Genomic DNA, 25585 nt, shown 5'->3' with positions numbered 1-25585 from the left:
TTCCGGAACCGACACAAAAGTTGGCCATTTATTCAAACTTTTGTCTAAAATCCATATATCATCAAATATATCAATTGAGCAACCATTTACAATTTTCCATCTAACCACAGATTTAAGAACCTTCTTACCATTGGATAAGATCTTGAAGTAGACGAAGCCCCTCTTCTATAACCAATCTCATCGCAATCCAACCCATATTTAGCTCCCAAAAATTTGTACAGTAGAGAATCTTCATCTTGAGTAACCTTCCATGCCAATTTCGCCCTCAAAGGACCAACCACACTAGCACACGATCGAAGGCCACGTCCACCACCTCTAATCGGTTTGCATAAATTGTTCCAGCTCACATAATGAAGACCCAATTTCCCATCCTTCTTATTCCAAATAAAGCTCCTACTCAACTGATCCAATTCATTAAGAACTCCTTTAGGGACCAAGGAAATAGTACAATAGAATGTAGGAAGTGAGAGCAACACCGTTCTAATCAGGGTGAATTTACCTGCCAAGGAAATGAACTTGCTTCCCCAAACACTAATTAACTTTAAAGCTTTCTCGGTTAAAAAATGGAAATTAGCAGCCACTAACCACCTCAACGCCACCTTCACACCGAGATAATTGAATTCCTTTACCACCTTAAAACCCATAATACGTTCAATAGATTTCCTTTTCCTCATCTTAACATGTTTACCAAACAGAATGGCTGATTTCCCCACATTAATCTTTTGACCTGTCCAGCTACAAAAATTAGATAGAATAACCTTAATTTCCTCACTTCTTTGAGAGTAGCTTAAGAAAAAAATTAAGATATCATCCACATGTAGCATATGAGAAATCCATGGCACATTAGGAGCAATCATGATCCCCAAATATTCTTCTCTTTGCTTAAAACCATTGGAAAGAATCTGTGAACATATAATGAAAAGAAAAGGGGATAGTGGGCATCCTTGACGGAACCCACTCTTTGTATGAATCCAACTAGAGATTCTACCATTTATCAGCAAAGAGAATTTTGGATATTCGACACATTCCATAATCCAAGCAGAAAATTTATGAGGAAACTCGAAGTACTCCAAAACATGCCTTAAAGTCTTCCAACATATACTATCATATGCTTGTTCGATGTCAATTTTAAAAGAAACAAGCCCTTTGGAAGATCTAGAAATCCTGAATTTTTGAAGCACCTCTTGAGCCACTAGAATGTGGTTCGCTAATGACCTGTCGTTGATAAAAGCTGCTTGCTCCACTGATATTAACTTCTGAACCATAACCTTTTTCCTGTTTAACATTATGTTAGCCACAACTTTGTAGATTGATTTACACAAGCTAATAGGCCTATATTGGCTCAGAACATGAGGATTAGATACCTTAGGAATAAGTACTGGTAACGTTTATTTCCAGTCCACATTCATCTCCCTCGAATGGAAAAAATGATCAATTGCATTCCAACAATCATTTTTAATGATGCTCCAATATGTTCTTATAAAGGAATAGGAAATGTCGTCATACCTGGCGAAATGTTGCCTCCAGATTGCAACAGAACCGACTCAAATTCTTCCATAGTTAGCTCCTTATTTAACAATTCCTTATCATTCTCATCAAGTGAATAAATTGGTAAAGGCCAACCACTTAGATTATAGTTCCTATCCTTCCATTTACCATGGAAAAATTTTAGAAAAACTTCAGCAATTTGACTTTGATTTTCCACCCCCGAACCATTCTCATCCTTAATTTAAAAATCCAAATTGCATTTTTTCTAGCCGAGGCATAAGAATGGAAAAACTTTGAATTAGTGTCTACCTCATACATCCATTTAACCTTAGCAAAGCTCTTTGCTTCCACCAAGTGTTCAATCGAGTCAAAATTGAATTTAGCTCTGAAATATATGATCTAAGTTGCAAGCTGTCCTCCTCAGATAGCCAACTGACCTCTGACTCCTTCGATTGTAGCTCCAGGATACTCTTTTTAAGAACTTCTTCCTGCTGGCTATATTCCTTATGCTTTGCTTTGCTCCAAAAAAAATAAAGATTTCAAAGTTCTATGAAATTTATAATTCAGTAATTCCGCAAAGTTCGCTCCTATCCTCTTGCTCCAAGCCGATCTCACAATACCAATAGATGCTAGATAAGAAGCCAATATATCCTCAAACCTTATAATTCTATCATTTGAAAAGTTATTTTCCATGAAATTCAGTCAAATTGGACAATGGTCAGACGCCACTTTAGCCAGGTGTCTCAAAACCAACCGAGCTGAGTTCATTGCTGTCAGATTTACAAAACATCTATCTAATCTTTCTAAGATACGAGCTCCACCAACCTTGTCATTGCACCAAGTAAATTTTGGACCAATAACTCCCACCTCATGAAGATCATTATTTACCAAAAAAAACTTCATCTCTTTGGACGTCTGAGAGAACCGAAAGGCCTTACCCCCTCTTTTATCTTCCTTGGACAATATGCTGTTGAAATCCCCTCCAACCGCCATAGGAAGGTTAATAGAAAAAAAAAGCTTCTAGGTTCTCCCAAAGGATCCTCCTCTGAACCACCTCCTTATCACCATAAACAGTGGCTATCCTCCAAACAGCCCTATTAACAACTTCAAGCTCTCCTATTACCACTTGATTAGAAGAATATAATAAAGAAAAAGAAGCCAAAGCACAAGTATTCCCCCAGACAAGCCATCTGCAGGAACTTGAAAGAAATCTCAATCATTTCCTATAAGGAAATTGATTTCCATTCTACTGAAATTTGAAACTTTAGTTTCCAACAACCCCACAAAGAACACATTATGATCTTTTACTACCTCTTTTAGATATAGAGAAGCTTGCTTCTTTCTAGCCCCAAAAGGATCCCATCCACATCCCCTGTAGCATTAGACTGATCACTTCCATCTCCTACATCAGCAGCATAAACAATCTCACCTTCCTCCACCAAATCCTTGAGAACCGCAAACTTGTTTCCTTCTTTATGAAGAGATACCTTTTACCCAGCAATATCCTTCTTAAAATTGATGTTAACATCATGTTTAGAACCACCAATGACAGTAGACGTATCCTCCTTGGCTACGCCACCCGTTTTGTTTTCAGCCTTACTAATCTCCATTACTCCTTTTTTTAAAAAAAGAAGTCTTTGCAGCATCCTTAGGATCCTTGCTAACAATTTTCTTCCACCAAACTTTCCTCCCATGGAATTCATTATTGTCACGACCCGGCCTGGTTAGCTCGTATAGACGAGGCGGGAACGAAAATCGGACAGGCAAATAAACCATAACTTCTAAAACTTTTTAAAGACATAAAGTATAACTGTAAGAACTTCAACACGTAGGAAACAAGCGCCTCTAATCATCATATAAACAAATATAGCATTTCATATAACATATATGTACAAAGGTGGCAAAAAAAAAAATCTAACCAACATGATTCAGCCACCCAAAACAATCTAAACTATAACAAAACAACAAAAGAGACAAGTGGAACCTGTCACCCGGTGTACGACGGCTGTAAGTGAACCTTGGGTGGTCAGCCATCTCTCGCAGCGGTTTCTCCTGAAAAGTTTCCCAAAACTAGGGAATGAGCTACGCTCAAGTAGGAAAAACTCTATCCTATGTTTTCATATGCCTTCATGTTATAAAGAAAAGTTCTGAACTGCTTGGATTTCATGCTAGATTTCGTATGCTTTACATATGTCATATTTTTCTCTATGCTTTATGTCACGTATGCCATGTCTTGTGTATGTAATTAATCAAGTCGTCAATTTGCCTTAACATGCCATATTCTCCTTTTCATCATGTACATCATATATGCCTCGTATGTCATAAAATTTATGTCTTATACTTATGCTTATGCGTATGCTTATAATTGTTTATGCTTATACTAATTTATACAACCGTACAGAGTACCAGAGGTGTACTGATCAGGTACACCAATCATCTTTTTTTGGCCAGTAATCTCATCTTTTGCCCCAAAGGGCCATATTGTGCTTTCGCACCATATTTGGTACTCCGAAACAAAACAAACACATGCAATCACTTATAATAATTATCAAACACTTTCAAATATTCATATGCTTGGTCATGAAATACTCTTAATTTTCGGATTAGCAAAATTAGGAAATTAGGAAAATATTTTTCTTTTCCGAAATCTCATTTTCTTTAATTTAAAGGCCTCCTAAAGACATTGGAAACAATATATGTAAAGGTCTCTACACAAACTAACATTTTGGAGAAACCCTAGACTTGTCCTAAAATCCAAAACTCAAAAGAATTCAACGAAACTTCATTTCCACTGTTAAAACTTCGTTCTAAAGCTATCCTATTAATTTCATTCAAAAATTCTAAGTTTTGAGAAAGCCCTAAAATTTTACCTTGAGAAAAACTAGGGAAAAGTGAGGGATTTTTCCATGAAACTCTTACCTTAAGTCTTCCCCTTGCTTTCCCTAAAGGAACCTCGCCGGAAAAGCCGCTGGCCGCCTCTTGGAAGGAGCTCCCGCCGCTTCCTCCTCTCTCCCGTCGCCCTCTCTCTTCGGTCGGCCGAAAGAAATGACAAGGGACCGAATGAATCGGTCCCTAGGCGGTTGTGGGCTTAAGGAAAAAATGTTTAAAGGCTTAAGACGCATGTGCCCTTCTCCCTAAAGTTTTTCTTAAAGGCTCTAAGGATAAAATCGGAAGTTTACCAAAATTTTTACTTAAACTATCTTCGTTGATTTTTAATTCTCAAACCAAGTAAAATTTGGTATGGGTTCTTTATACCGTTTCGATCGAAATTTCGAAACGAATCTAATGAAATTTATTTCGTCAATTTCCGACGATATCGAAATTTCACTTAAGTTCGTCGCGGCGCATTGATATGCGTGCGACGCACGCAAATGACGAATTTCGGGTTTTACAATTATCCCTTGAAACCTTCCTCCCATAACTTACATGTAACCATGGCCCATAACCATTGCCATCCTCCTTAGATGACCCAGCCACATCCTCTACCAAATTATTGATCGAGACCCCACAAGGTCTACCCGGTTCCTTCACACTTCGCTCCACATCCTTTAGCCCACCCTGAACATCACCATATACCTTCTCTGGACAGCAACTAATGTCATGCCCAAGCTTACCACAATTGAAATGGAGATTAGGAATCCTCTCATACTCGATTTTCTGGAAGAACCTCCCTTTCCCTCTACCCAAACACCAAGAGGCAATGATTCTTCTAGGTGAATATGAGCACAAATCCTTGCAAACTCCCTTCTTTCCAATTGAAACATATTTTCATCAATCAAATATGGCTTCTCAATCTTTGATGCAATTCTACAAACATTAGTAGCATCCCAGCACTGCAATGGAAAATTGGGCATTCTTATCCATATTGGTGCAGACAAACCCTTCAAAGAATTAGGGGAGAATGCCGGTGACCATTTATCCACACCAATGATACTCCCCTTAACATACCAAGGTCCATTAGCAAGCACCAAATCCACCGACTCCTCATCATCAAAAGCACACAGACTACAACCCTTACCAAGCTAGGTAAAATTAAATTTACCCAATTGAGACCATTGTCTCCTTGGATTAGTGTTTATAATATACTGAGGAATGTTGTCTCCAAAGACTTTAACCACCAGGGCATTCTGCAGCTTTTTAGTGTTCTCCAATACATTCTTCTCACACAACTTGATTGCCACACCATCTTCCGAAAGTCAGTTACGAAGTCCCAATCAACAATCCTTCTATGAGACTTCTTGTGTCACACATCGACAGGTCATTGCCTGTCGTCTCTTTAAGTAATGTTTCCCCAGCTCCCTCCACATTCGGAATAGAAGAATCTCTTTCTCCAGAGACACAATGTCGAACCACCTCCATATCTCCATTCACTTCCTTCTCACCATTATCTTCAGGATTTGGGATATCCAAAATATCTCCATTAGGTTCCCTCATATTGCCAACAGCCTTTACTCCTTTAAGATTATTCGCAGATAAGTCTCCAGAATTGAAATTCTGGTATTTTTGAAAATCTACCTTCTTCGGCATTTCTTCACAAATCATCACATTCTTTCCTTTTCCAGTCACCGGAATAGATTTAACATTTAACAGACCACCATCATTAATAGTTAGAGATTTACCATAGTTCGAGCTAATCCGAACTCCATTGTTAGCAGCTTGGCCAAAACCCTCGAAGCATCTCCTCTGAAAGCAGGCGGAGAGTAAATTAAAAATGATTGTTGTTGAACCACTGCAGCATCAGATGTGGATCAACGCTCACCCCTTGGACCTACGCCCAACGAGGGCCGGCGATCATCCGTCGTCATCGGAAACTTGATCTCAGCCAAATCAAATTTTGAAAAACAACTTCTCTCTCTCTAGAATCCCGCAGCTTCTCTCTCTAGAATCCCACAGCTTTTGAACTCGAATATTAAAAAAAAATCTCTCCAGGCATTTGGTTGCAGTTCAAAAATTTGCCTTTTCTGGTTTTTTATTTTAATATACTGTGGGTATGTTTGAAAGGAGTTGGACTTAAAAAAAGTGGTTTTATAAATGACAAAACACATAGAATATTTTTAGTATTTAAAAAACATATCAATTTATCTTAAAAAATAGAAAAATTAAGCAACTTAAGGAGCATTTTTTGTTCTCCTTAACTTTTTTTTTTAAAGAAATAAGGAATAAAAAAAATGATTTCGAGGTTTAATAGTTATTATGATACTTATTTTGTTAGAATGATTCAAATTGTGATAATTTAAAGATTTGTATTTGTTTTCGCTTGTTTATTAGTCTTTTCTCCTATAAATTGAACAATCGCCGGGCATTGGATGGGCGTTATTTCCTCTAACCTCGAACAGGTAGGTCGGGTATTCAACCTTCCCTAACAAATCATTCTATGCTTCTTAGATTTCGTAAATTTTACTTAAAATCTTTTTCTAGGTGCATATTCACAAAGAAGTAATGCATTAAATTTCATTTAGTCACCCACATTGAGTTCCATGCTTAAAGATATATTCCCAGCTGATTAACATAGTTGCAATTACTTCTTTCCTTTTTATGTGATTTAATCTTTACCAGAGAAAATTGAAAACATGTTAGACTGCTATAGCTTCCTTGCGTATCAAAACTGGACCATTAATCAAGAAAATTGGATTACTCGTCATACGTGTGGATTATATTAGATGCTTTATTAGTTTGTATTGTATTTTGGGGATTACAATTCCCGGGCGTTGATTTGCTTTTTTTTTTTCACTTGAATCTATGCAGGCAGTTCTTGCAGCAGTGCCGATCTCTTTTAAAACTTTCTTTGATTATTTTTCTTAATGGCATTCAACTGATAAGCATGTGGGTTCGTTGGAGTGTGGCTCGTATATTTGTACTGCTATTCATCAAATGTTTTCAAGAATAAATATTTGATCTGCTTGTTCGTGTATTTGGTATCAGGTTGTCTATGATCTCTTGCTTTGTGTTATCCTCATTGTGATTATTTGCTATATTACTTTCAAGCATTGTTTGATCCAGTTTTATGTCAAATGATCTGTTGCATTGATGCAAGTAAATACAGTGTTGTGTGGTCAGTTGATTTCTTTCTTTGTGGTGGTAACCAAAACCAATTGCTAGATTTCTGTGGCTTTGGCTTTTCCTTGGAGGTTATGTAGCTGGTCTATTTGAGCCATTGGCGGACCACAGGAAGGACGGTCTAGTTTTGTTTTTTTTTTTTTTTATGTAAATTTTTTGTTAACGAGTACTGTAAATGTCTAGACAGCTTTGTTGCTAATCAAATCATAAAATAAGGATTACTGTTCATTTAATATTAATATGGGCGATGAAGGTGGAGAGGAGTGCTAGGGAAGAGGAGATGAAGTAGATTAAAAAAATCAGAGATAGAGGATAGACAAATTGGAGGGAGGACGAGAAGATTGAGAGTGATAGGGAGGATTTATATTTATTTCAATTAAAGTTCACTTTAATGTAAGATCAAAATATTTTATGTAGACTTAGGCTTCATTTGGGGTGGTTCTCTTGCTACTTTTTAAAGTAATTTTCTAGTAATTTTTTTTTAATAAAAAACTGCTTTATGAAGTAATAAAAAAAGTCATTCCAAAAAAAAGCCTCAGATCTTATAAACTCTAATAGAATACTGAATAATAAGGACAGGGGTTATATTGCCAAATAAGGAAACGACTCCCGTGTGCTTATTATCTATATATTGGAAAGTGAGTTTGCAGATGGTGGTGTTGTATCTGTTTAGAAAGAGATCACAGAAATAATATGCTAGTAAGTATAAATTAAACTCCTCATGGCTTTTAAATGATATATACTTTTATCGCCTTTTCCTTTTCTAATAAAATTATATAGAAAAGAGGTAATGCTGACTGTATATTTTAAATACAAGGTATAAGTGTATAATGATGAGATTTATCTATGCTTATGATCGTATAAAGATTAAATATTTCATTAAACTTTAAAAAAGGTATGTTGAAAGATTATATTTCATATGATTTAAAAAAGTATCATTTTGTTTGTGTTAATGATTGAGGGGGAGCATAACTATTTATTGAGGTCACTTACTGCTCTTTTTGTCACAATAGTTTTTTTTCATCTCTTCGCTATTCTTCTTTTCTTCTCTTTATTAGCTTGTAACTGTGGGAGGCATGCAACCAATATTTTATTTGCTTTTTATAGTTGTAATATAAGACATGAAAAATTAAGTGTGAATGAAGCTTGAGTTAGTAACCATCTTCTTGAAATCAGTGATGAATGAATATTGAGTTAGATAGCTACTACATTAAAAAATAAACTTTCCTATTGTATCACTTTGAGAGTTTATCCTGGTTTTTTGCTCTTTTAATTTTGACAAGCTCTAAGCCATTAGCTACAAAAATTTTGTAAATGTAATGTTGCCTGAGTTGTATGCACGTTATCTGAGAAACAAAGATCATGTTCTTTCCTAAGTTAATCTCTTAGACTGTCACAACATTGTGCGCATTCGGTGTTTAGGGTTCTATTCTTCATGAGGTAGATTAATGTTTATTATTATGAATTGGACTTATACATAGTTTATTTTATTATTCAACTTTATTGAAAAATTAATTGTTATTATAATTACCCCCCCCCCCCCTTTTTTTTTTTTTTTTTTTTTTTTTGTTGTATTTTTTTTTTTTTGGGATTAAGTTTCATTTTTTGCTAAAAAAATGCAAACTTGGGATATGCTATTTTTAGTTTATGGCGAAATTGATACAACCCCAATAAAAAATATAAATGCATATGTCAATCAAGTAATAAAGTGTTTGAGAGAGTGTAGATCTCAAGAGAAAATATTATGCTTTACACAACTGTTTATAACACTATTTATTAGGGGTGTCAAAATCTAACCCGTCATATAAAATTTTGGGTTTTGGTCAACTTGTTTATTATACGGGTCAGATTTGGGTTCGACATTTCGACCCGTTTCTAAAATTGGGCGGAGTTTGGGTTTACCCGCCAACTCGAAATTAACCTAGGTTTGACCTACGTAGGGTGTCTGACTGTCCTGAATAGCTTGTTCTCTCTGTCTCTGGGTGAATTATTAGGTCCGGTCAACGGACCTATCTCTGTGTTCGAACACAAATAGAAAGCGGACATCTAGCTGAAAATAAGTGTGATTTTTTTAATATAATCTTTTTTGCTTTATGTCTTGTCAGCCCGATTGACCCGACCCACTAACCCGGAAATGGTTTGAATCCAGGACCACAAGAATGGAAACGAAGTGTTTTTACTTTTCACTTGATATTTTTACTTCTCCATCACTCTCGGCTCTTTGCTTTCGGACTTCTGCAATACCATCCGTTCTGCAATACCTTCTTCCCGGTGATAGACGACGACGTTGGAGTACTTCATCATTTAGAAAAGGTAATGTTGCGCCTTTGTTGCGCTTGAAATGCGCTTTTGGTGTGTTTATGTTATATTTTAAATTTTATGGTTTAGTGTTAATTTTATACAGCAGTGTTTGTTCAATGTGATCTTAAAAAGTTTATTTTCTGGATTTCAACCATCTTCGTAAATGAAAGAAACAAATGATGCAAAACCTTTAGGTGCCCTTTACATGCGCTTTAGTTGCACTTTTGTTGTGATTTAATTGCGCTTTATCTAAAATTTTATTTTTTTTCCAGATGCCATATCAAAGGCCAGTTACTTCTCGACGCTATGTTACAACTTTCAGAAAAATTTGTGATGCATTTGTTGAGATAATTGATGAAGAACTTGAGCAGACTTTAAGGAATTTGAATATTTAGCATTTTTTAAGTTTCCAGCATTCCAGCAGTGTATACCACTTCTTTTTGAGATTCTGAAATTTTGGAATTCTGCTGATGAAGGCTTCATTGTGAATGGTCATTTACTTAAATCCACTTCTGATGAGATTGTTTTGTTGATAGGTAATATTTTGAATAAGAAATTATGGATATATTTTTTTACTTTAAATGTAATATGTATAAAAATTTTCTCACAAGTTTGCTTAACAGAGGTGATGATATCAAATGGAGGATTGATCCCCTCACTAGATCTCTATCTACTGAAATGACAAAATTTGATAGATTGTCTGATAATGCTACTAAGTTAAAAATCTTTATGATATTTTTTTTCTAATTATTTTTTTTCCACTAAATAATCATAAAACCCTTAGAAGGCTTACATCTATAGCAAATAATGAAACTAAGTTCACTTCTATCAATTGGGTTTCTTGTATAAGGAGTTTCATGTCAAGGAATTCAATATAATTTATGACAAGTTTCAAATGGGAAGATCATTGAATTACATCAATGATTTTTTCCCTCTCATACTGGTAAGTTTTCTGTCCTACTGGTGTTTTTCTCTTATAAAACTTTTTAATGTTAATTTATAATATTTTATGTTTAGTATTATACAGATTTGGTTTTTGGAACACTTTTCCTTGAATAAACCATCTGATCCAGAATTAAGACCGTATTTTTTGAGATGGGAAGGGAACACTGAAATATTCTATACCTTAGAAAGTGCTATCAAATTATTTAAATTTTTGAGAAAAAATGATGTAATTTTTAAGTCTAAATATTTTATATTAAGAGTTACGCTTTAATTACGCTATAGTTGCGCTTTAGCAACTATAGCGCATGTAAAGTGCAACTATAGCGCATAAAGAGATATTTGTCTATAATATATTTAAATTTTTTACAGATTTATCTTGTTCTACAGAATGTAACAAATAATGAAGTAGAAAAATTTGGGCCTGACTTAAATGCTATACAAAACCTGGAAATCCACCCTCATTAGCATCCCCATAAAATTCATTCACCACAATGAAGAAAAATTCACACCATCCCACCTCCTCTTCATTCTCCTCATCAAAAACCACATGAAAGTTCTCTTCCGCCTACTCAACCTTCTACTGAACCACCTCTTATAAAATCTAAAGATTGGTTGATTATTCAGAAAAAACTTCTAGAAGCAATTCAAAATATGTGCAATAAAATTGAATAGAATTTGGGAGGTAGAGTTGATCGACTTGAAGATAGTGTGGAAAAACTTCAAGAAATTGTAGATTCTCTGCCGTATAAATTCATTGACTTTCAAATGAAATGCGAATGTAATCTTGATAAATCTTTGTCTTTCTCAAGTATCCAATCTGTAAAAAAACCCAGAACTATAGCTTTTCTCCAAAATCACCCAGTAAAGATCTTCATCCACAATCACCTATTAAAGATTTTACTCCATCATCACCCAATAAAGATTTTCCTCCACCACTACCCAAAATAGATGTTCATGCACCAGCAGTCACAACAGATGTTCTTCTACCACCAGCAGCCACAACAGATATTCCTCTACCACCAGCATCCAATACATATATTATTGAACCACTAATATATAGTTCTGCCAAGCAGCTCATCCAATACTAACCACAAAAAAAAAGAGAAAATAATAAAGAAACTGAAATACCAGATGTATTAATGAAGACCCAAGATATTATTTGTGTTGATGATGTAAAAATTCAACCTCGACCTGCACTGCATTCATTGGAGTATCCAAGGAAGAATTTTCTAACTGATCAACAACAAAGTTTTATGAATGAATGTTTCAGAAAGTTTGATAAAAAGTAAGTTAAGCCATTTAAAGTGAGCTTTAACTTTGCTTTAAGTGCGCTTTAAATGCGCTTTAATTGCACTTTAAGTATGATCATCAACATTTTGTTTGCGCTAATTTTTTTTTGTTTTTATAGGGATGACTTAATATTTTCATCTGGTAACATAGCAATAAATAGAGAAGATATTGATGATCTGCTAATAGATTAATGGTTCAGTGACAATCTTGTAGATGGTTTTGCTTGTTTGTTATTAGAGAAGAGTATGATAATGATAGACAAATTTCAACGTTACTTGTACATTTCTTCATTGTACAGGATAAGTATAATAATTATTTATAATCTATTTATTACATTAATTTTCTTATATTGCAGACTTATTGCAGGTATACATGGGGTACAATCAAGATTTCCAAATGTTTATCCAACACATTAATCTAGTTTCTATTAAAGAAAACAGTCTTACTTTTCAACATTCTCATATCGTCCAACTTCCTCTACAAGGTAGGCATATACATCAACGATTCTAATCCCTGCCTCTATCATTGATTTTAGGATGGAAGCTTTTTCCTCAACAACATTTCTACATGATCTCAAAAGGTGTTGGTCAGCTGGGCTAGCCAATTTTTGGTTGTAGGATTCAATAAATCTTTTGACATGCTAGTAACCATCTTCATCAACTGAAAATCTCACCATGGATGGACAACCGATTCTAACATCTAGTTTAGTAAATCTCTTTCTTGAATTAAGATCAATACTTTTCTTGAAACCAGCTTTTGAATAGACAAAGTCCTTAGATTTTATCTTCATAGAATTTGGCTAGAAATTGTAATGATCCTTCCAGACACTAAAGCCATTATCATGGGCATAAGTAAAATAATATTCATATGCTTCTCTCTCATCTTTATAAATAACCTGAAATGATAAGAAAGGATTAAAAAACGCAACTAAACTGCAACCAAAGCGTAACGAAAGTGCACATAAAGCGCAAGAATTATTCATCATCTTTTTCTTTACCAATCCTAAACAAATAATGTTCTTCTTCATAATAATAATAATGAAAGATAAACAGCAACATCTAAGAGCTTTTTTTACCTTTTCGCCAAAACAATGATGTTCTTATTCATAAAATACTAATGGGAGCTAAACAACAACATCTAAGATCTTGAGCCTCTAATGAGCTGAAACCTATGCCCTTTTTCTATAATACAACTTGCGATGAGATTGAAACTTACCGATATGTTGAAACCTGAGGAATTTCCAACTAAGTTAGCTTCCGATTCATGCACCCCTTCCGATTCATGCATCCCTTTCGATTCATGCACCCCTTCCACCTCTCTCTTATGTAAGCATTCCATCTCTTTTTGCAATTTTCTAGCACATTTTTTTCTTCTAAAGCAATAAACATTTAGATCTTTTGCGGGTTTCTAAAATAGCGACAACGTTTAAAATGATAATAAAGTGGACCAGATCGGGTCGGGTTGGGCTGAAATATATTAAAGCAAAAAGAATATATTGAAAATATCAACGTGTATTCATCCGGATATCAAATTTCTTTTGGTGTCTGAACGTAGAGATAGGTCCGATGACCTGACCTAATAATTTACCAAGTCTCTAGCTAGCTCTCTTGGGGTTCCCTCTCTTTCTTTCTTTCAATATCTCTCGATCTCTCCCGGTCTCCCCTGTCTCCCTCTCATCTCTTAATTTTTATAGGGATGGAAATAATACAACTCCAAATGATAAACTAACCCAAGCTAATCATATTAGGGTGTGAGAATAAACAGCTTTGTCTTCCTCACGATAACAAACTTATGAGCATATTTCTTCATCTTCGTCTTCACGCGGCTCCAGACAACGAAAACCCGACGATCAAGCCACGAAACGAGTCATCTTCTTCGTCATCATGAGCAAGATTCCTCATTTGTTCGTCCTGCCTGACTTAAGTTGATGGAACTGATGTTTATTAATTCAGGTATTACACAATGATGCAGAGATGAGCTAAAGAAAATTCCCTTAAAAGTACTGGAAATTTGTGTAATATGCTTATTCTTTCTATTTTAAAGTAATTTTCTTATTTAAATACATCTGCTTAAACTTTTCATCTGATTTTTTTATCACATGATTGCATAGATCCATATTTTTCTCCCAAAAACTTTTGTTGCAAAGTTTTACCATTTTAATTTTTGAATATCCTCATGCTGAAATTGTGATCGCCAATGAATTTTTTTACGATCAGATTGTTAATAAAAAACTAAAAATTTTTTTTAATGAATGCAGAAAATATCTTTATCCACTTAAACGATTTTTTTATGTAAAAGTATAACTACTTGATAGCATAAGAAATTCATGAACACCAATTTTGTTGAATTTATTATTTATTACTTTTAAGAGTATGATAGTGGGTATATATGTAGTTAAAATATCGTGTGATGTATAACCTCGATGGAGAAATGCAAGAACAAGTAGGAATATTAAGATAGGATGTTTGAATGCCTAAGTATAGAATGTAAATTATTCTAAGTTCTTAAAGAGATATTATAATTATAAGAGGTCGGTAGATATCATTTTCACCAATATAAGCTTGATAGATATCTAGGGATGTGTATGTCTGAATCATATTACCTTGAAGAGTCTCATTAGGAAAGATATGTAATTATATTCATCAATCAAAAACACTTTTAGTAAATATTGTTTCAAAAATTTCTACTATTTTATTTAGTGATAGAAACTCCAAAAATATCATTTTCATTTCAGTAGGATAATTATTGCGATTAGAGTAAATAGTAGTAGGTTGTTGCAAGTAAAGTGTACTTCCTCGTAGGTTAGACACTCTACTCTCTCATTTTATTACTTGATTCAGCATGTATACTTGCGTATATTAAGTGAGTTTGTTATTATTTATATCAAAGGAAAATTAAGCATTGTTTAGGGGTGAGAGCCCTAGACTTTTATAGAATTCAAAAGTTTATTCCATAGCCCCCATGATACCCCTAATGATACAAGTCAAATAAGAGAAATTATGCTTTCCTATATCTATGGAATAACCCACTTAATGGCATAATTTAATAGGGCACTACCCCAAGTTACTTTACTAATATTCCTACTATGAAGAAGGTGGGATGAAATGAAATAATGCCAAACTTTAGAGGCTTGAGTAAATAGGATGCAGGAAAATTGATAAGCTTATTTTTTCTCTTCTTCCAAGTTGCTCCACTATTGGGTCCACATACTACTAAAAAAATATACTCAAAATCTATGGGGGTTCCATAAAAAATAGTGTACTCATCAAATATAAAATTTTCAAGCTTGTAGAGGTGGTTTATAGCAATAGAATCAAAAGGGATCCACTTATCCCTTGCATAACATTTATTTTATACTTCATCTTTCCCATTAGCAAAAACCGCCCTGATAATATTTATAATGGGTGCATAGGGCACCTCACACAATGCTCCCAACCCCTACTGAGACTGAAATGTATGATAAGGATACTAAAATTTTAGAAGCCTCACTTAGGAATCAATTACTTGTTAACTAACAGATCCGCAGACCTTTGCTCTGCCTAGTTAGAAATGAACTTACTCTTATCAAAAGAAGAGGAATATCTCTTTTTTTTAAACATTTTAGGGGTCATAATACACAAGGAAGGGAAAATATAGAGATTGATATTAAAAAGAGGAATGTAAATGCAATAGAATAAATGAAACAAATGAAAATATAAAAACACTATGAGCACTGCAACACTGAAGAAGTCGGTGTTGAGGTGTTTAAAGACACCAAATGACAACATACAAATTGACAAACACTAAGGTCATGTAGGACACGTAAAATTATGGCGCTCAACTTGGGAAATTGAAGAGCCATTTTTTGACTGAGAAGTTGTGAGGCAACACTAACAAAGACCACCATCATGATGTTATAATTGAATTCATAATGATTTTAACCTAACGCCACGGTGTTAAAGATAGTGCTGCGGTGCTCACCAAAGTGTAATAAAAAAAAATTATGATCTATATCGTCCATTGACCAAAATGCCATAATAATTATAGAAATATTTAATCTCATGCTGCGATGCTTAATGATGTAGTGTCGAGGCACTCAAGATGGTATCCAAGTTTGAAAAAAAAAAAAAAACAATATTCAAGAATGCAACGGTGTAGTGATTCAATCAAATGATTTTCCTAAGAGCTCAGCGGACGCTTCCAATCCTTTGCGACACTAGTTCAAATTTTAACACAAAAATAAAAAAAATTCTTAAGAAATTAATTCTGTCTTCGCCAAAATCAGAAATTTAGAAGTTCTATAAATAATACAACAAATTCACATAAAAAGAAAGTATAATAACAAAACATACCAAAAATAAAAATAATAAAGAACACTAAAGATAGTTAGGTTACCTCCCAATTGGGGTGTAAATGAGCCGAGCCGGCTCGAGCTTGAGTCGTTTATAGGCTCGCAAGCCGAGCTTATCGAGCTCACAAGTCGAGCTCGAATTCAAGCTCCTTTCATAAACGAGCTCGAGTTCGAGCTTGAGCCGGCTCGGCTCGTGAGCCTGCTCGAAAATAATATTTTCAGCCAATTTTTTTCAAAAAAATTTTTTGATGTCAGTTTTTTTCTACCAAAACGGGCAGCTTTATATAAAAAATCAAAAAATTTCAAAAAGTCTTCTCTAATGTCTATTCTAACAAATGCTAATAAATGTTGACAGCTTTTTTTCCTTCCAAATAATATAATAAGAAGCATAATAAATGCTGCAGCAGCTTTTTTTTTCTCCCAATGCAATAGCTGATTTTTTTTTTTGGAATGCAGTAGCTGTCTAATACCATTGGTAAAACTGGGCGGGAAAGCAAAAGGCCGGGCTGGAAAGCTAGACGAGCGGCTCGACGAGCAGCTCGATGGCTCGTTACAGTATCACGAGTCAAGCTCGAGCTCAACTCGAGTTCGAGCTCGATATTCGGCTCACGAGTCGAGCTCGAACACCCCCTGACTCGAGCTCGACTCGACTCGTTTACACCCCTACCTCCCAATACAACATTAAATTTATAGTCGTCTGTCAGACTTACTAAGATTTTTTATGATGGTTGGGGTGCATCACTACCACTCCTCAAGTGGTTTCACTATGAAATTTCTCTTTCTCATTAGGGTTAATTTTAGTATTATTGGGTAATGATCCATGAGGTCTGCTACTGAAAAAGATTGCAAGTCGTCCTAATTGAGTTTCCAAAATTTTTATTGAAATTGCTTGGCTTTGTAATTGAGTCCCAAATTTTTTATTGAAGCAGCTAGAATTTGTAATTAATTTTCAAGTTGAATTACTATCTCTTCCAAATGTGTCTTCATATTCCCAAACAAATTATTTTGATTAAATCTTGGAGGATAAAAAGGTCTATGATTCAAAATAGGTTGCTGATGATTATTCTATTTACTTTTTTGATTAGATTGAGTTATATTCTATTGATTATTACTACTAATATTATTTGACCAACTAAAATTAGGATGGTTCCTCTAACCTGAGTTATATGTATTAGAATATTGATTATTTTTCCTTTTAATCAAACTCACATTTTTAGTCCCTAAAGCACTACTATCATCAATAGAATTCAATTTATGCTCTTCCAATTGTATAGATGATCTGGATCCTGTGTTAACACTAATGGTATCCAATCTCTTTGAAATTGTAGCAATTTGAGCAATAAAAATTATCAAAATATCTAATTCATAAATTTCAACAACTCTATTAGGTTTCGCCCTATTAGCAAACCACTAATAATTATTAGTAGTCATTTCATCTATTAGTTTATATGCTTCCTCAAATGGCTTAGATATTAAAGATCCTCCATCTGCAATATCTATGATTGATCTAAGGAATCCTGCTAATCAATTATAAAATGTCTAAATAACCAACCAATTATTTAATGAATGTTGAGGGCATTTCCTTAAATCTCTCCTAACTTTTATAAATTGAGTCTCCTTCAAATTTGGTAAAAGATATGATTTTATTTTTAAGTTTAGTAATATTTAAAGGTATGAAATACTTAGCCATAAATTTATGAGTGACTCATTCCAAGTGGTTATAGAGCTCTAGGGCTAAAAATTTAATCACATCTTAACATTATCCCTTAAATATGATGAAAATAATTTAAATGTAATAGCATCATCATTTATACTATTATACTTAAATATTGCACAGATTTTTAAGAAACTCACTAAATGTAAGTTGGGATCTTCAATTATAGTCCCCAAAATTAGAAACTTTAAACCATTTAAACTACGACTAGTTTTAATTTAAAGTCATTAGCCTGGATAGTAGTTCTAGTGATACTCTAATAGATTCCTTCAACTATAGGGTTAACATACTTCCTAAGAGGTCTAGAATGGCCATGATCTTATGTTGGATCAGACAACTTTAGAATCTTTTTTATTTTTCAAATTTTATAAGGGTGCTCTTTATTTCTAGGTCAAACAATAAGGGCTTCTTACTAGATCTATCAAGCATAAAATAATAATGAAACAAATAAAATAAAAATGCAAGCTAAATAATCAACAAATACTTTTTTTAGCTTTTTTTATTTTTATATAAAAAAACCTGATATATATGCAGTTCTTTAAACAATTTAGTTAAACTTGCAATACACACATTACTTCCCCAACAATGGTGCTAAAAACTTGATGGGGAGTTAGTTAATATGTGACTTACTTAGTTTAAAATATGCTTAATTTTCTTTGATATAAAATTAGGAAATACCCACTAAATTATACAAGCATACATGATGAATCAAGTAATAAAGTGAAAGACTCAAGTGTCTAACCCATGAGGAAGTTTTCTACTTAATTACAACTTAATTACTATTGCTTACTTCAAATCCACTACTTATCCTACTAAAAATAAAAATAATGTTTGGAGTTTTTATCACTAAAAGAAAATATAAACTTGCAAAAAGATTTTGATACTTATGAAAATAAAGTGTTTTGAACTAATGAATGAAAATAATATAATTTTCCTAATGAAACTCTTGATTATAGATGTGGATCAAAGCATATGCATCCGTAGATCTCTATCGAGCTTGTAGGTATGAAAAAAAAGATTTATGGTCTTTCTACACTTTTATTATCTCCATAGAACCTAGAATGTTCAAACATCATACGTTTAGGCATACCAATATTCTATTTTAATATTATTAATTGTTCTAATATTTCTTCATCGAGGTTATATATCACACTAAATTTTAACTACACACATTATCATTGTATGCATCAAATGAAGATTGAGAGATATTAAAAACATCGATTATCACTTATAGAATAAGAGTTTACAATAGTATTTGCTAAACTTTTTATATCATCCTTCCAAAACTAGAGAATTAGTCAAACATGAAAAATATAATAACCAAGCTCCTATTTATTTTATTCATTAAAAAAAGATATAAGAGAAGTAATAAGAATATTATCACCCGAAAGGATCAAATGATCTTTTCTACACTCCTTCCACCAATTATAGAGTTTCTTACACAAACATGCTAATATCTCCACAAGAAAAAGTATATTGTATGTCTCTAGCCATTCTTAGACTTTACTCTATGGGGGATACTAAAGAAACATATTTAAAATTATAAAAATTCACTCATGTGACAGAACTTTTCTAACAAAAAATTTGAAAAACAATTTTTATGATGTATAAGGATGGGTTTAGGAACAGTGGTGCTCGACATGGTGGCATCAAGATGGTAAAAAATAAACTAGCACATCATGTTATAATGTTGGCATCGCTGTGGCATTGCCTGACATGTCATTTACTGCTTGGAATGGATCATCTTTTAGCTGAATTATGATGGTTTCTCATCTTTGGAAACTGATCCATCATGATGCAAAAAACATTTGAGCACTATGGCGCTAGAATTTAGAATATGGTGCTGAGGCGCTGAAAGGTATGGCACTTCGGTGTGAATTTTCCTGAGGCTCTAATGCTATGTTGCTGATTTTGGACGTAGTGATATTGTGTAATGCCATGGCGTTAACTATGGTATCACTACTGTGCTTGAAAATAGAGAAGATGGTGCTGCAACATTTGAAAAAGGTGCCTTGGTGTGGATGATGTAGGCATTGTGGCATAATATGAATTGGCGCTACGGTGCTGATCAATACTTATAATTTTTGCATTTTCTAAATATTTCTTGTATAAAACACAATTAAAATAACACTTTTTTACTAAATTTAAATACAATAATTATTACTTAATTTACACCTAATGAGTTCTGTAAAGAAGAAGTAAAATGAATGACCCTCAATTACTATAACCTCCACATTAAAAAAAAAAAAAAACTTCCCATAGAGGCCTAGTCATAAACAAAGTAGATGCAGCCACTTGCCACTCCACTCTCAGAATAATTATTAGGTGGGTGCCTTAATGTTCAAGTTTGGTCGCATGAGTTCTTTATGAATTGAAAAATAATCCTTTTAATAAAACAAAATAATAAGAACATAGAGCGATAGAAGAAAAGTACTTCTTTTGTTGATAAAAAAGTTTAAGGTCGTCGGCGCTCCAAGTCCTTTGCATTTTTATTCTATTGTGCGTCAATAGTTGGTAGGCTCCTAGGATGTCTTTCCTTTTGATGATGTAGGAGCCTTCAGAAACATGGGATGCTAAGTCCACACCTCGGGCCTCGTAATGAGAACTCTTCAAGAGGACTCTCCTTGTTGAAACCTATCCTATCATAGTAAACTGACTTCTAAATACATTTTATATATGAACTCATAAAATTTCTTAGCCCTAAAAATGATTTAAAAGCCTGGCTAAGAACAGGTGGATTACCCTAATCTCTCCTTTTACTGGAGAAAATTTTGCTCTATCTCTTATTTTAGGCTACTCAGCATCTCTCTACTCTGGCGATTTCGAGATGATTTAGGGTTTTTGCTCTCTCGCTTCCTCTCTTTGCTCCAAGCATCGATTTTTTAGTTTCTTCGTAGTGATTTCTTCCCTATTGGTTTGATTGGTGTGTCTTACAATTTGTTTTGAGGTTTTTTTTGCCTTTGCTGGCTTTGGGCGATGACATCCCCAGCATCATCTAACCCAGCTCCTCCTTCATTTCCTAAAGGGAAATCACAATCTTTTGTGGACGTCTTGGCGGGAGCTTCATTTAGTTATGCTAATTTTAATTTTGTGCAAACTTCTTTTAAAGGTTGTTCGGCTTTGATGTTTGATGACTCTGTTATCTTGTAGCTAACTCCACCTTTTGCTCATACTTTGGTCGAAAAGTTTGTTCTTCGTCAGCCTAATTTGGATGTTATTCAAAAGTTTTTTGTGAACCTTGCTGTCCGATACTTTTTACGTTGGCTTGTTAGACTCACCTCATATTGCAATTCAACTTAGTAACGATCTTGATTACAGTCACATTTTCTCAACAAGATATTATTATAAACAAGCTTGTGAAATGAGATTATTGAAATGGACTCCATATTTTGATGCGCGGGAAGAATCTTCTATTGTCCATGTCTAGATTTTGTTCTCAAACTTGCACTTTATTTCTTTAACTCTCAGGTCCTATTTGGTTTGGTTTCGATCTTTGATAGGTTGATGTAGACCGATTAAGCTACAGCTTTTATCTCTAGGCCATTTGTGGCTCGAATTTTAGTCGAGTTGGATATTTCTAAGAAACATCCTAATGAAATTTGGATTGGTTCGGAATTTAATGGGTATTTCCAAAAAGTCAAAATTAAAAACTTACCCATTTTTTTCTCTCATTGTAAGATGCATGGTCATGGGTTAAATGAATGTTTTAGGTTACATCCCCATCTTCGAAAGGAGAAGTTCATAACCAAACAATCGCATGGGAATGTTGCTCCTTTGATTGACCTTGATATTATGAAGCCTAATTCGATTGTGGTTGAGGGTAATGGTTCTCACATGCTGGTTATTATTGAGGATTCTAATCCTGACATGGCTGAGGGTAATGGTACTAATGTAAAGGATGCTACAGAGGACCCAATTGAATGTATCTTAACACATAATGAACCACATTCCACCCATAATGATGATCCGAGTGCTGAACATGGAGTTAATCCTCACTCTATCCCTTCTTTTAATAATGATTGTAAAAATGTGGATGAGCAAATGTTAGCTATCACTTATAATCAAAATATTGATTCATCTTCATCCATTACTCATTATGTCATTAACAAAAATTTGCCTGATATGGATTTCATGATGTCAAATAATATTTTCCCTAATATGGTGCCTACTCAAACTATTGTTCTTGCTCAGGAGGAAGGATAAATATGTATGGTGGAAGGTAATGTTGGTAGTTACTTAAGAAGCAAAACTTATGTGGAGGATAGAAGTATCTTTGAAGAGGGTGAATTGCTACAGGAGCTTAGACAGGAAGGTTTGACTGATGATAATAAACATTCCTTAAACTGTCATTATCATAGTGATGCTTTTACTGATATAGAGGATATGGATATGATGGCTAAATGTTTTGCCAAAGATGATAATGACACTAGTTATATCAAGTTTCATAGTAGGATAGGTAAGAAGAACAAGAATATTACTTTACAATCGCTTAGAACCACCCTTTCGCATACTTCTCATTAATTTTGTTTTTATGTTTAATTATACTATTTGGAATGTTAGGGGCATTGGGTGTCCCTCCTCTAAGTTGGGAGTTAAGAATTTATGCTTTATTTATAATGTTTTTATTCTTGTTTTTCTTGAACCTTTTATTTCATTTACAAAGTTGGATAGTACCTCTCGATTTTTGAGTTTTAAGTATGCTATTTCAAATGTGGCTAATAAGATTTGGGTTTTATTGAAGGATCCTGTTAAGATTGATGTTATTGGTGATTTCACTCAAGTGATGTATTGTAATGTGGATGTTTTAAATTTTCATTGTTGTGCCTCCTTTGTTTATGTTTCTTCTTCTCGGTATACTAGGAAAATTTTAAGGGATCAACTTAGTAACTTTCATAGTATTTATAATTTACTTTGGCTTGTTGGTGGTGATTTTAACACTATTGCTAATCCTTCAGAATGTATAGGGGGCTCTTCTCCTTCCTATCGTTCTATGGAGGAATTTAGTAACATGATTATGGATTGTAATTTAATTGATATTGGCTTTTCTGGTTATAAATCCACTTGGAACTAGGGTTCTTATGGAAGCGGTTGGATAGAGTTTTATTTAATGATTTCTGGATTAATTCTTTTAATTCTATTACTATCGAGCATCTCAGTAGGACACTTTCTAACAATTATCCATTGTTAATTAGTATTAAGACTAAGCAAATTAACTCTTCCCCTTAATTCAGATTTTAAAACATGTGGTTGCTTCACGATTCTTTTATGGGGTTAGTTCAGGATAATTGGCAATCCCCGCTCCATCCCAATAACTCTATCTTTGGCATGAGGAGATTTTGGTTTAAGTTGAAAAGGCTTAAAAAAGTTCTAAATTGGTGGAATCATAATATTTTTAAAAATCTTTTCACTAATATTTTGGAAGCCGAGCAGCAAGTGATCAATTTTGAGACTACTTATCATGTTAATCCTTATGATGCTAACTTCAGCTTACTGAGGGATGCTAAAGATAACTTTTTTAAATTACAAGCATAGAAGGAGGCTTTTTGGAAACAAAAAGCCATTGTTAAACACCTTGTTGAAGGTGATAATAATATCAAGTATTTTCATGCCTTGGTTAAGAGAAAATAGACCAAAAAATTATATTAACAAAATTCATCGGGAGGATGGGTCTGTGATTGAGGATAGTTTAGAAATTACTAATTTAGAAGTTCAGTATTTTAAAAAAATTTTCAATAAGGATTTTACTCCTGGTCATATTGATTATCCTTCTATTATTCCTAACCTTACATCTCAAGAGGACAATGAGTTCTTTTCTAAACCTCCTTCTTTATAGGAAGTTAAAGAGATTGTTCATGGCATGAATGGGGATTCTATGGCTGGGTCAGATGGCTTCAACACTAAGTTTTTTTAGAAGTCCTAGCATATTATTAGTAATGATCAATTTTCTATTGTTTTGGATTTTTTTGCTGGTAATTTGATTCCTAAGTTTTTTACTTCTACTTCTATTGTGCTTATTCCCAAGAACAATTTGGTTAATAATTGGAATAATTTTAGACCTATTAGTCAGTGTAACTTTTTTTATTTATATAAATAGCTATCTAATATTCTTATGAGTCAGTTAACTTCTATTTTGCCTAGAATTATATCTCCGTATCAAATGGGTTTTATGAAATGGCATGCTATTGCTGATAATATTTTGTTGGCCCATGAATTTTGTCAAGATCTAGATGTTAGGGTGAGAGGTGATAACTTGATTCTGAAACTTGATATTTTTAAGTCCTATGATAACCTTGATTGGAACTTTCTTTATAATACTTTGCATCTTTTTGGTTTTGATTATGTTTTCATTAAGCTTATTAGAAACTGCATTGAAAGCTCTCATTTCTCTATTATTGTTAATGGTAATAGCAATGGTTTTTTTAAATCTTCTCATGGTTTAAGTTAGGGCACTCCGATTTTTCCTGCCCTCTTCATTATTGCTGCTAATTACTTTTATAGAGGTCTTACCAACCTCTTTGAGAATTATCCTGGTCTTTATTTTAGATATGTGGGCGGTCTTCCTATTTCTCACTTATATTTTTCTAATGACTTTATTATTTTTACTATTGCTTCTCTTAACATGATTAATAAACTTATGGAATTATTTCATCAATTTGAAATGGTTAGTGTTCTTTCTCTGAATAAAAAGAAGTGTTGTTTTATTTCCCCCAAGAGAGTGTTTAACGATCATATTATGGATATCAAAGAGTTAACTAGTTTTGTGCATGGTCATTTACCTATTAAGTATCTTGGGATTCCTCTTTTTAAAGGCAGAATTTTTTTTTCTTTTTTATGGTTTAATTACTTTTGTGCAGAATAAGCTTTTATCTTGGGATTCTAATTTTTTAAGTTTTGGGGGTAGATTAACTCTTATCAAAAGTGTCTTATGTTCTTTGCATGTTTATATTTTTCAAACTATGTTCTGTACTCAAGTAGTTTGTAATAGAATTGATACACTTATCGATAAATTTTTCTAGAAAGGGGCGAGTAGCAATACAAAAATTATCTGGTCCTCTTGGGACAATTGTTGTGGTGTGTTGGAAGAAGGGACCTTGGGTTGAAAGAGTATGAAGGATTTGGCTTATGATTTTTCTTTCAAATTGTGGTATAACTTTCATGCTAAAGTGAGCCTTTGGGCTAATTTCATGTTTTCTATGTATTGTGTGGGTAAAACACCCTACTACTTGTTGCTTCAACCAAGGTAATTCTAATGTTTGGCAGAAACATTGCAAAGTTAAATGGGCTGTTGAACCCTTCATCTCTTGGGGGCTTGGTAATGATAATATTTTCTTTTGGCAAGACTGATGGTTGGGTGACCAATATATTGATTTTATTATTAACTCCATTTCCATTACGACCATTAAGGTGAATTACTTCATTAATGATAATTGTTGGGACTAGTAGAAACTTGCTAATGTTAT

The 25585-nt window shown here is 33.7% G+C and overlaps 1 protein-coding gene across 1 annotated transcript in view; it reads left to right on the top strand.

The window, feature by feature from the left end:
• LOC110110092 (60S ribosomal protein L18a-like protein) overlaps positions 1 to 7554 on the top strand; it is a 33544-nt gene extending 25990 nt beyond the window's left edge. Inside the window, exon 4 of the mRNA XM_020841400.2 lies at positions 7234 to 7554. Within this exon, the coding sequence (XP_020697059.1) occupies positions 7234 to 7290 (57 nt within the window). The 3' untranslated portion in view covers positions 7291 to 7554. The remainder of the gene's footprint in view (positions 1 to 7233) is intronic.
• Positions 7555 to 25585: the final 18031 nt, after the last annotated feature.

The sequence above is a fragment of the Dendrobium catenatum genome, unplaced genomic scaffold, assembly GCF_001605985.2.
Source record: "Dendrobium catenatum unplaced genomic scaffold, ASM160598v2 fragScaff_scaffold_313, whole genome shotgun sequence".
NCBI lineage: Eukaryota > Viridiplantae > Streptophyta > Magnoliopsida > Asparagales > Orchidaceae > Dendrobium > Dendrobium catenatum.
The sequence above is the reverse complement of the archived record's forward strand: the minus strand, read 5'-3'. Positions and strand labels throughout refer to the sequence as shown.